The sequence below is a fragment of the Abramis brama genome, assembly GCF_963993115.1.
Source record: "Abramis brama genome assembly, chromosome: 6".
In the NCBI taxonomy this organism is placed as follows: Eukaryota; Metazoa; Chordata; class Actinopteri; order Cypriniformes; family Leuciscidae; genus Abramis; species Abramis brama.
This window is the reverse complement of record NC_139968.1, coordinates 6,256,928-6,269,645: the sequence shown is the minus strand read 5'-3', so window position 1 is coordinate 6,269,645 and position 12,718 is coordinate 6,256,928. Positions and strand designations below refer to the sequence as shown.

General features: G+C 37.6%; 2 protein-coding genes across 7 annotated transcripts in view; both read left to right on the top strand.

Annotated features, from left to right (window-relative positions):
* The window catches only part of LOC311084522 (phosphofurin acidic cluster sorting protein 2), a 68,997-nt gene extending 60,302 nt beyond the window's left edge, over nucleotides 1–8,695 (top strand). For 3 of the 4 annotated variants that reach the window (XM_084116625.1, XM_084116623.1, XM_084116622.1), the window contains 6 exons: nucleotides 842–884; nucleotides 3,731–3,773; nucleotides 3,873–4,014; nucleotides 5,015–5,238; nucleotides 5,313–5,426; nucleotides 6,375–6,637. In XM_084116625.1, coding sequence (XP_083972751.1) covers nucleotides 842–884; nucleotides 3,731–3,773; nucleotides 3,873–4,014; nucleotides 5,015–5,238; nucleotides 5,313–5,426; nucleotides 6,375–6,490 — 682 coding nt within the window. In that variant the 3' untranslated portion in view covers nucleotides 6,491–6,637. Of the gene's footprint in view, nucleotides 1–841; nucleotides 885–3,730; nucleotides 3,774–3,872; nucleotides 4,015–5,014; nucleotides 5,239–5,312; nucleotides 5,427–6,374 lie in introns of all 4 variants that reach the window. The other variant, XM_084116624.1, reaches the window with a different exon arrangement.
* Nucleotides 8,696–10,345: 1,650 nt separating this feature from the next.
* The window catches only part of klc4 (kinesin light chain 4), a 37,269-nt gene continuing 34,896 nt past the window's right edge, over nucleotides 10,346–12,718 (top strand). For 2 of the 3 annotated variants that reach the window (XM_084116635.1, XM_084116637.1), the window contains exon 1: nucleotides 10,346–10,510. The gene's annotated coding sequence lies outside the window, so the exon portion shown is untranslated. The remainder of the gene's footprint in view (nucleotides 10,511–12,718) is intronic. The other variant, XM_084116636.1, reaches the window with a different exon arrangement.

The following is a 12,718-nucleotide window of genomic DNA, read 5'->3' as shown; positions in this document are numbered from 1 at the left end:
CTGCGCATGTGCAATGACGTAGAAATGGCGTAATGACGTGCGTAACGAGCTGTTCTTCATGTTGAATAAAGTCTCATAAATGAGTGTCCCGTCATCCTAAACTTCTCCTTTCACTGCTTCTGTGAAGTGGAGCAGGACAACGTCCCACCAGTCCTGGCTTCAGACTCTCATCCACAGACGACTATTACTGCGTGATCAATATAAGCAGCGGCACAACGGTTCAAATGCTCATTTACTCCAAATTATGACCAGAAATGGATAAATATTAAGTTTACTGCTGTTTAAAACAAATAAAGAACCAATGTAGGAGAATGGTTATTATACGCGAACAGTGGGAAACTCTTTATATATTTGTGTGGTGTGCGCATGTAAAAAAATCTAGTTGCGATTGGATCAACCCGATCAAATGTAAACACTACATTCAGATTCATCAGTCGGATTGTGCGTGTAAACGGAGCCAGTGTGGATCAGACGTTGTGCCGATAGTCAAAAGTCTGGCTACTCGAGACTACTCTTGTGACGGCCCTGTTTTTGTCAGCTAAAATCGACTAAAGTGAGAATCTCGGTAGAGTCTTGGAGAGCCGCTTCCATCAGTTGTAGACGACTCTTGGGAAACGCCATGAAAGACTGTATATGATTGAGTTGAGTACTGAAGCGTGCCATCGCCTGCAGCCTTACACCCCGCTGACCGGTGGAGGATGTAAGAAGCTTTCCCAGCGTCCTCTCATGAGCCCTCACCCTCACCATGAGCCAGCTAGACTCATCCTCACCCTCACACACACCTCACACACACCTCACACACAGCCTAACCCCACGCTTGCCTCCTCTCTGACCTCCACAGCCCTGACGAAGACTCCTGCCAGAAGTTTGTCCCGTTCATTGGGGTGAGAAACGCTTCTTCTCTTCCGTTTCCTCTCTGCTGTTGTTCTAAAGCCGCAAATATACTCGGTCCAAAAGCATTGGAGTGAGAAATATGGTTTATATGGATATTTTGTTATATTTTAATTAGTGCTAAGCAACGATTAATCGCAAAGTTTGTGTTTATATAACATATGTGTGTGTACTGTGTATAATTATTTTGTATATATAAAACACACATCATGTATACATTTATATGCATGTATATACTGTATATATACTTATACATCATTTATATTATATATAAATATTAATATTGTATATATAAATAACACATTTTTCTTATGTATACATGCATGTGTGTGTGTTTATCTACACAAATATATTACGTAAACACAAACTTCGCGATTAATCGTTGCCCAGCATTAATTTTAATTATAATTAAATAATGAGTTACCTCTAAATATACTGTATATTTAAATTAATAATAAAATGTTGTTTATTTAATGTTTATTGCAGGAAAACAATGGAATCACTCAAATTTGCATTCAGAGATAAACATTTTGGTAACAGGGTTGCAAAAATGGCAAACCTCATGTAAAATAAATATATCAAAACAACAATCATTTATTTGACCTCCTGAGGTCGGTGAACAACATCACTTCTTTTTGCTTATTGGAAAGAAAAAACAAGACTTAAAATTGAAGTTTAAATTAAAATTAAAGTTAAAATTAAAACTTTTTTTTAACCAAATTTGTAGAATATGTAGAGCAAATTATGTCCTGATTACTATGGAAGCTTGTTTCCGCCACAGAATAAAAAATAAAAAATATAATTGTGACTTTTTATCTCGCATCTGACTTTTTATCTCGCAATTCGGATTTTTTATCTTGCAATTCAGACTTTATATCTCGCAATTCGGACTTTTTATCTCGCAATTCGGATTTTTTATCACGCAATTCTGATTTTATATCACGCAATTCGGATTTTTTATCACGCAATTCTGATTTTATATCACGCAATTCTGACTTTTTATCTCGCAATTCTGACTTTATATCTCGCAATTCTGATTTTATATCTCGCAATTCTGACTTTTTATATCACAATTCTGACTTTATATCACACAATTCTGATTTTTTTATCACGCAATTCTGACTTTTTATATCACAATTTTGACTTTTTATCACGCAATTCTGACTTTTTATATCACAATTCTGACTTTTTATATCACAATTCTGACTTTATATCACGCAATTCTGATTTTTTTATCACGCAATTCAGACTTTTTATCTCGCAATTCTGACTTTATATCTCGCAATTCTGATTTTATATCACGCAATTCTGACTTTATATCACGCAATTCTGACTTTATATCCCGCAATTCAGATTTTTTATCACGCAATTCTGAGTTTTTATATCACAATTTTGACTTTTTATCACGCAATTCTGAGTTTTTATATCACAATTCTGACTTTTTATATCACAATTCTGACTTTATATCACGCAATTCTGATTTTTTTATCACGCAATTCAGACTTTTTATCTCGCAATTCTGATTTTATATCACGCAATTCTGACTTTATATCACGCAATTCTGATTTTTTATCACGCAATTCTGACTTTATATCTCGCAATTCTGATTTTTTATCACGCAATTCTGACTTTTTATATCACAATTCTGACTTTTTATCTCGCAATTCTGACTTTATATCTCGCAATTCTGACTTTATATCTCGCAATTCTGACTTTTATCTCGCAATTCTGACTTTTTATCACGCAATTTGGACTTTATATCTCACAATTCTGACTTTATATCTCGCAATTCTGACTTTATATCTCGCAATTCTGACTTTTTATCTCGCAATTCTGACTTTTTATCTCACAATTCGGACTTTTTATCTCGCAATTGTGAGATAATAAGTCGCAATTATCTTTTACCCTGTGATCTGTCAGTTGCGTCTTGCTCTTCCGTGTTCACAAGTTTGAGTCCTTTCAACATAAAAGTCTTCTCTACTGAATGACTCACTCATAAACACAGTCTTTGCCGCCATCTAATGGTGAAATAATGAAACGTAACTTCTGTTGCTGTTCACGATCAGGGACTATTTTTTCCAGCGGAAGAAAGCCTTTTACTGATTTTTACTTCATGAAAGTTGCATTGATACATATTCTCGCAATTCTGACTTTATATCTCGCAATTCTGACTTTTTATCTCGCAATTCTGACTTTTTATCTCACAATTCTGACTTTTTATCTCGCAATTGTGAGAAATAAAGTCAGAATTGCGAGATGTAATCTCGCAATTGTGAGATAATAAATCGCAATTATCTTTTAAAATGTTTTATTCTGTGGCGTAAACAAGCTTCCAGAGACTTCTGCATATTGTATATTAAAATATTTGAAAGTTCAGTGTGCAAAGATAAATGTTTAAAACAATATTACACTATATTTCTCTTCTGTTAGTGAGATATTTTGTGTTTTAACCCAATTTGGTGTAAAATTGCCTTGGAACAAACCACTATCAGCTGTGATTTTTAACATCTTGTTCTTGACTTATCATTTGGTCGAAATGCCATCGCATTTAAAATGGAAGGCCAAGTCAAAAGCATTGCATTGTGGGATACAGTATTATGCACAGTGCTGGCTGTATATTTTGCAGTTATGAATACTATAAATATGGAAAATAATATAAACAATAGTATGCAGTTTTAAGGAGAAAACACTCAGCAATGGTGTTGACTTATGAATTTACACATGGTTTGTCTTAAAGCACATTAAAAACACCACATAGACACATAAACAACATTAAAAGCTGGATTTCCACCACTGAGGGACTTTAAGTAACTCAGGATTTGGATGTGTTTTCTTGCAGTTGGTGAAAGTGGGAATTGTGGAGCACAGCTTATCCACATCAGGTAGGATTCACATTTAGCCAAGAGAGAACCCAATTAAAACACTAACAGCAGTGAAATATGACTGATGTGTGTGTGTGTGTGTGTGTGTGTGTGTGGCAGTGGACTCTGATGATGCAGTGATGGTGGGCAGTGTGAACATGCTCTCGTCTCCTCCGGCGCAGACGGGAACGGCGTACGGGAAAGACATGGCCTGCACCCCTCCATCATCCCCCTCTGTGTCTGCCGGTCTCTCTGGAGCAGGGTACGAGGAACTCACACTAAAAGTGTCCAGCAATACACACTTCATTTTTTCGGTCAAATAAGTGCGTCATCCGGGCACTTAAAGGGCACTCTTTTTCTGTTTAGAATTTTCAGTGTTAACGCACTCCTCGCACTATTCATACTACAAAATGGCGTAGAATTGTGCACAAGTACACGATTTGGGACGCACCTAATGTCCTAGACAACAATGTAAACCATTTCAGTGAGAAATGAGCATGAAGACGAGTCGATCGTGGCATTGGTGCCAGTGAAAAAGCGTGTTTGCATACATCTTATATTTCACACTTATAAAACGGTTAGTTCCAGTCCATGATTCTGATTGGTCAATAGCTGTGTTTCATTCACGATAAAACACGGCTATGGCCGCTTCACCCAATGGTTCTGCGTATCACTACAACACCCCTAGCAACCACTCTTAGCAACGTAAACGTGTTTGTCCTCATTGATACTGTTCATTGAAGCTTATAGAGTAGAGTATTGTGAGAGATCGAGTAAGCGAGTGTACCTGCATTTACAGTAGATTTATCTTCCTTCAGGTCAGTCCTATATTCATAATAAAACTCAGTTTGAATGTCCGCTGCGATATCTTGTCCTTTTAACAGTTAAGGGTGCCCTAACACCCTGTGATCTGTCAGTTGCGTCTTGCTCTTCCGTGTTCACAAGTTTGAGTCATTTCAACATAAAAGTCTTCTCTACTGAATGACTCGCTCATAAACACAGTCTTTGCCGCCATCTAATGGTGAAATAATGAAACGTAACTTCTGTTGCTGTTCACGGTCAGGGACTATTTTTTCCAGCGGAAGAAAGCCTTTTAGTGATTTTTACTTCATGAAAGTTGCATTGATACATATTTTTCAGCTTTAATATTTGTATTGTGTGGTAACCGTTTTATAAAAGCAATAAGGTACTCGAGGCTAGTGCTGTATGGCGAATAAGTCACAGCCTCGAGTTCCTTATTGCTTACTTCTGTGTGTGTGCAGTTCTCCAGGCACCGGTGGGGAGGTGATGGGTCTTCAGGTGGACTACTGGACGCTACAGGGCGCGGAGAAGAAGAAAGAGGGCGAGAAGAGAGACGTGGGGATTAAGAACACGCTGAAGAGTAACTTCCGCTCGCTGCAGGTTTCCCGGATCCCCACCGGAGGCGAGCCGACACCCCCTCCCGGCATGGCCATGACCGTCGTCATGAAGGAGAAGAACAAGAAAGGTGAGCTGGTGTGAAGCGAGCTGATGTGAGGCGGGTTCGTTTGTGCTGTTGCTTCATGTCTGGTTTCCCTCCAGTGATTTTCCTGAGCAAGAAGCTGAAGGAGAAGGATGTGGACTCTAAGAGTCAGGTGATCGACAGCATCAGCAGGCTCATCTGCACTGCCAAACACCAGCACACCATGCTGAAGGGTAAACGACACACAACACACACACACAGCACATTCAGTGCGCAGGTTGTACCTGACTGCCACCCTGTGGTCATTATTAGTGCAATACTTTATAACATTACTGCTGTGAGTGAGTGGAGGCGGGGCTAATTTGCATATTCATAGAACTGCGTATACTGAATAAGGCAAGGGTGTCGAGTTACATTCAAGGTGATTTAAGGCATGAAGAAACTTTTTTCAAGGAAAAAACGTTTAAATGTGTCATTTTGGTGATCAAAGATGAGTTTTATTGACTACAGGGGGGACTTAAAGACTTTTATAATAAAAAAGATTTATATTTCTAATAAATGTTCAACATTCTATTGATTAAAGAATCCTTGTAAAAATGTATCTTGGTTTCCAGAAAAATCTGAATCTTTTCAACACTGATAATAATCATAAATGTTTCTTGATCATCAAATCATCATATTATACTGATTTCTGAAGGATCATGTGACACTGAAGACTGGAGTAATGATGTTGAAAATTCAGCTTTGTTCATTACAGGAAAATTCATATAGAAAACAGCTATTTTAAATTGTAATAATTTTCACAATATATTCAGATAGTTACTGTTTTATCTGTATTTTCGATCAAATAAAGGCAGCTTTGGTGGGCAGAAGATTTTTCTAAAAAAAAACCATTCAACTTGATCATAGATAATTTTGATAAAATTTTGCTACTGTAACAAATGAAGTGTATGGAAGCTTGTTTCCACAATGGAATAAAATATAAAAATGTAATTGCGGGTTTTTAATCTCACATTTCTTACTGTTTTTCATGATATAAAGTCGCAATGATCTTTTACATTCTTGTATTTCGTGGCAGAAACGAGCTTTTTCCGAACTGAATTTCCGGATAAGCTGTTTTTGAGGGTTTGAGCTCGTGAGGTGTAATGGTGTTGTGTAAATGCTCTTGTTCTCGTCCTCAGTGTCGATCGATGGCGTGGAGTGGCACGACGTGAAGTTTTTCCAGCTGGCGGCGCAGTGGCCGACTCACGTCAAGCTCTTCCCTGTAGGAATCTTCGGATACAGCAAGGCTGCGTGAACAAAGGGAGCAAACAGACAAATGGATTTTCCTGTGGAAATGGTCAATTTGAAAGCCTGTGTCCTTGACAGAAATGTTGTCAGTGATGTTACTTGTCATTTTTGTTGCTTTGGCAGTGAAAGGAACATTGGTGTGTTTGAAACGCTGTGTTTAATGTGCAGATGCGCAGCACATGTTGTGGTAGGAATTGCACCGGCAGCTTCAGTTTGCACTTTGTTGGGTTTTAGTTTGATATTATTTCTGTGAAATTATCTGTGTTGATAATTGTTCTATGTACAATATTATAGGGTGGGATTTATGAAGTGAGCTTGACTGAAATTGTATTCCTTAAGTTTGTTTTGTGTCGAGTTTGTTAATGGAGTGTTAATATTTACAAGTGGGAGAAGATGTTAAAGGAATAGTTCGCCCCAAAAAGTAATGTTTTTTGTTCAACTTTAAAAGTCACATGACAGATTTGTGTGAGGAACAGATCTATATAGCTCTTAAAAGTCATTTTGTGTCAGTTTTGACGTCTTTGAGTTGAACTGTTCCTTTTAAGGACAAATGGGAGGAGTTTGAGTGCAAGTGGAAGGGCTACGGGACATGTGGGAGGGGCTGCGGGACAGGTGGGAGGGGCTATTGACATGTGGGAGTGGTTACGGGACCGATGGGAGGGGCTACGGGCATATGGGAAGGGTTACTGAACATGTGGGAGGAGTTACTGGGCACGTGGGAGGGGCTACAGGATATGTGGATGAGTTACTGAACATGTGGGAGGGGCTATGGGACAGGTGGGAGGGGTTTATGTTGCTGTTTGTTGAATGATTTTAGCATAGCTGTGAATTATAAAGGGCACATCCTTTAAATTTAGTAACATGAACAGTGAATTTGGTTGTATTTCATACAGTACTTCATAATTTGATCACCTGGATGAGCATCAGAGGCATGTTGAGGGGAACACATGTGGACTTAGTAGGGTGCCTTGCTTTTTTGGTGTAAGGAAGGCAGCTTGTGTGGATTTAATCTGAACTAAAGGGAGATCTTTAAATGTTGAATGCTTTAAAAAGCTCTTTAAATAGTTTTATTCCCCCTCTTTGTGGGGCTTTGAGCAGATATTTTCTCTTTTTACTGTTTTTACATTTCTACCTGCCATCTTTGTGAGCGTGTTCCCACTGCTTTGAGTGTGTGTGTGTGTGTTGAACACAGAGTTCCTGCCAGCTGAAAAGGGCTCGTACTGAGAGATTGTTGGGATGACAGAACTTCAGCCATCCGTTCATGTTCACTCACTCTGCGAAAGTCCCTTTACTAAAACTGCCCATTTGTGGATACTGAGAGAGAGTGATAGCAGCGTTACCTGTGTGTGTGTGTGTGTGTGTGTGCGTGAGTATGAGTGTGTATGTGCATGAGTGTGTGTGTGTGTGTGTGTGCGTGTGTGCATGAGTGTGAGTGAGTGAGTGAGTGAGTGAGTGAGTGAGTGAGTGAGTGAGTGAGTGAGTGAGAGTGTGTGTGTGTGTGGTGAGTGTGTGTGGTGTGTGCGCGTGTGTGTGAGTGAGTGTGTGTGGTGTGTGTGCACGCGTGTGTGCGCGCGTGTGGTGTGTGTGTGTGTGTGTGTGTGTGTGCATACGTGTGTGTGTGGTGTGTGTGTGGTGTGCGTGAGTGAGTGAGTGTGTGGTGAGTGAGTGTGTGTGTGTGCGTGCGTGTGTGTGTGTGTGAAGGGTTTCAGTATTAATTTCAGGGGGTGAGTTTGCTCGTACGGCTTGTGGCGTTATTTTACAGCCAAGCGAACCTGCGCTATAGTCACATTGTGCATAAACTAGCAGTTTTCGGTGTCTTATGAGCAGAACTGTTACTGTTCTCTTCATTGTGTATTTTAACCTACTTTTGTACTGGTGTGTGTTTGAGGCGGGCCGCTGGGGTTTGGTCAACCGCTCTGGGCCTCGGGGTGTTTATAATCACTACTTTTAGGGCAACATGAGGAGCTTTTTTCTTATTTTAATCTGTAAAACTGAGAGAAAACACTAATATTTGATCTGTCTGTTTGAAATAGAACTGCAGACATTTGCACAAAGCTTATTTTTAAGTTTGACAGTATTGATTCTGAATGAACCACTGAGGAAAGCTTCTCTTCTCTGTAACGCGTGTACATAAACGTACAGTATACTGCCATTTCATATCCTTTATACTGGGTTGAATTGTCATACAAATACTAAAATGATTTTAACCATGGCTGCATTGTGATTTTTTTTTAACATTTACTGTTAGTATTTGTTTTTCTATTTCCCTTTTTAAAGGAGTTGGACTCTTTTATAGACTTTTTCTGTTTTGTTTTGTTTTCAGACATTAACATGTAAATGAAAATAAGAAAGTGGACCAGTGTGTTCTGGTTGTTGAGTGCACAGACAAAAACTTTTTTTCAGTATTTGATAAATACTTACTGGAGGATTGTGCAAATAAATGACAAATAATAAAAATATGTTTGTGTTGTATTATGTCTATGGTAGTAGTCAAGACAGAAGACATGATCTGAATGATAAAATATTATCTTTTTACATTCAAATATCTTGTTAATGGTAGAAAATCTTTATTGAGCCTTTGGCAAGTATTATGTTAAAGTCCCCCTGTGGTGAAAATCCAGCTTTTAATGTTGTTTATATGTCTATGTGGTGTTTTTAATGTGCTTTAAGACAAACCATGTGTAAATTCATAAGTCGACAGCATTGCTGAGTATTTTCTCCTTAAAACTGCAGTGAACCAAAGACAGTCTCAAAAACACGCTTTGAAATCGCTGGTGTTTCTGACGTCACAAACTACCTTGTAACCAATCAGATCAACGTGTGATCGTCAACCAGTGGATCTCTGAGCTGAGCGAGTGAGTGGAGGCGGGGCTCATTTGCATATTCATAGAACCGTGCATACTAAATGAAGCAAGGGTGTCGACTTACAGTAAAGATATTTTAAGGCATTAAGAAATTATTTTCAAGGAAAAAACTTTTAAAGTTTAGCTGAAGTTTAGCGAAACATCGCGAGACAAATTTCACCATAATTAAAAATAATAATAAATGATAAAATGTAGCACCATAATTGTAACACCACAATTAAAACACTATTTTAGAAAACTATTAATGAATACAACCTTTATCTCATTTAAGTGTACATCATTCAGAGGAGTCTTCACAAAAACACAGATCCAAAAGGGAAAATAAAAAGAATTAGGGAAATAAAAGGGCATGTTTATTTCAAAAAGAGAAATATTTTGTCTTAAAATGTAATTTTATGCTTTAATTACATGTATTAATATTTGATACACACTAATTACATTAATATTGATCATATTGGATTGTATTGTGTTCTTCCAGCAGATGGCATTAAAATCAAGGTAAAAATCTGATGTCATCCGTCACAAAAAGAAATATGGCGAGAGTATTATTCCTTTCAGGATTCTTGTAAATTCCTTTCGCTCTATAATTTCGAATCCAGAAATGAATCATGCTGCGTAGTAATGAATATAGGCTAATAAAAGATTCTCAATCATCTATAAATCTCATTCATATGTAGGCTATTGTTTTCTATTAAAATACAGGGTTAAAAACACCCGCATTCCAGACTAAGTGAATTTCCAGCTCGACATGATTTATGAAGTAAATTATCTGAATTTCTCCTCTCAAGGCCTAACTTATGAATATTGATTGTTACGTTTGACGTTGCTTGGTAATCTTCATGGAATGTCCACTCATATAATCTCATTAATATTCATAATCAAGTCTGCCAGCTACCAACAACCCATAACAATCGAAGTGCCACCCAGTTACTGCCTTTCAGCCAATCGGGTAGGGCCGTCACGCTGCCTCATTAATATTAATGAGCCAGTCCTTCGCCATAGTATGATTGGTTAAGCGCAGCCGCAGAAAGTGCGCAGTGCCGGTCCAGTTCTCGGTGATCCTGACCTCTCCCAGTCCGGTTCTGGATATATGATGTATTTTCTCTTTGTTTGGCCTTGATTTAATACATCAGTCGCAGTGAACGGAGCAGTGATCGTAGCAGGTATGTTTTGATATGTTAATGAGCATCAAAGAGTGTCTTTGTTATAATACACATGTCGATATTTGTATAGTGTTAATAACCTGATGTAACCATACTGTAGGATTACATTTAAATGAGTGTGTTATGTAAGCAAAGGGGCTAGGGATTTGTTTTATCTCTTTGTGTGTTATTATAAGTAATATCGAGTGTGTGTGTGTGTGGTTGGGTTGGGTTGGGTTGGGTTATTTGGACAGTGTCATAAACTCAGACAGTGACCTATGGACTGACTGTCTCATGCATCAGGACAACACCCTATACAGTACATAAACACCTGGTACAGTATTACAGTATATCTAATGCCTATTATTGCATACTCTAACAACTACACTTTCATAGTCTAAACACTCCAGTACAGTAGATGTAATGTTTACTGTCTCTGACAACACCCTATACACGCAATGGCTATTATATCATTATGCAAACACATCATTTTCTACTGCTTGTAATGTTTTGTCGTGTATTTAAAATACTTCCTCATGTGGTAACATCTATATTAGTTAGTTTTATACAGACATTTTCAAATATATATGACCTGTCCACAGGTTACACCAATAATTCAGTTTGTACCAATAATACAGACTTAAACTACAATATAAACCTAGATATTCAGTTTCTCTTGCACTCTCTTGTGTGTAACATCCCCGCCGGCACATTTGTACATCAGGAGGAAGAGGTTTAGTGCATGTAGACGCTGCCACTCCTCACTTCAGCAAGCAGTTCATGTCAATAATGCAGTCTAGATAAGAGTCAGCATTACAGCACTGCATAACATGCTCACTGACATCTACAAATGTAAACTACAAGTGAAGTATGCTAGGGCACACATTATTGGATGTGCTCTGGTTGATCTGATAATGGTTTAACTTGATTTTTTATTATCTGAAGGAAATATAAGTCGGGGTTGGCTAAGTATCAGTATCGGCCGATATATGTTCATGTTTTTGTTATCGGCCCAATAAGAAAATGTTGGCCGATCTATTAAAGCCGATACATAATGGATTATTTCCTTTAGCTGAGGCACTTCAGATGCGCACTGTTCACCATGATGCTTTTGGTGTCATATAAGGCTACATCAAATTATAATGAGAACATCATTATAATCGTGTGCTTGGGACATGGATTTTAATGGTGAGACTTTTGTTTTTGTAATCAGGCTTTTAAAAATTATATACAAATTTTGATTTAGATTTATCGGCCAATATATCGGTTATCGGATTTCAAATATAAAGATTTATCGGTTATCGGTATCGGTCAAAATTTTCATATCGGTGCATCCCTAGTTTTAGCTCTTCTACCAGGTGAAAATGTCGTTTCACCTATATAAGTAATTAGTCCAGACATTTTAAGCCAAAATGGGGGTCAACCTTGAACAAATTGCAACAGAAGCAAACTCAACTGATTTTGTCTTGTTGAATCTTGTTGACACATAACAGTAAAAGACTTAATGGGTAGCCTAAATGGGTTCCATTCAGATCTTAATATTAAGTATTTTACTGTTATTTGTCAACAAGATTCAACAAGACATTTTCACCTGGCAAGACCCAATGTTTAGATCTGTTGTGGTATTTATGCAAATTAGCACATACGTAATTAGATTATGCACCATTTGTCCATGTTAACAAACCATTTCAAAACACTTGTAATACATTTTTTGTTTATCTTGATGTAAGTAATCAACTCAGTAATTTTCATGGTGATATCTAGCCTAAAGGTTAAAATTTTTACCCTATTCACGTAAGAAAAAGAATGAATAGGCGTATGAATAGACTATATTTGGGTCTTTTTCGAAACTTTCCCCTAATGGGATTCTTCGGGGCTTTTTTTCCTTACTCAGGACATATTGAGGATACAAAATCAGTTGAGTTTGCTTTTTTCATAAAATGACTGGACTAAATGGCATAGTACACAGTTTAATCATCTTAAATCACAGAATTTGAGCAGTATTACCAACCACAATTAGCAAATGTCACTAATAATAAACAAGACTGACATGCCCATCAAACACACTGATTAGCCTAAGTTAGAACGGTATTTATTTAGCAAAAAAATGCAATTCATACATACACTGTTAAAATGTTAAACAAAGATTACTGGAGCATATTTTACAAGAAAATACTATTTCAGTCTTTCTGTTTAAAAATGTCACATTTAATTCAATGTACTTGCCAT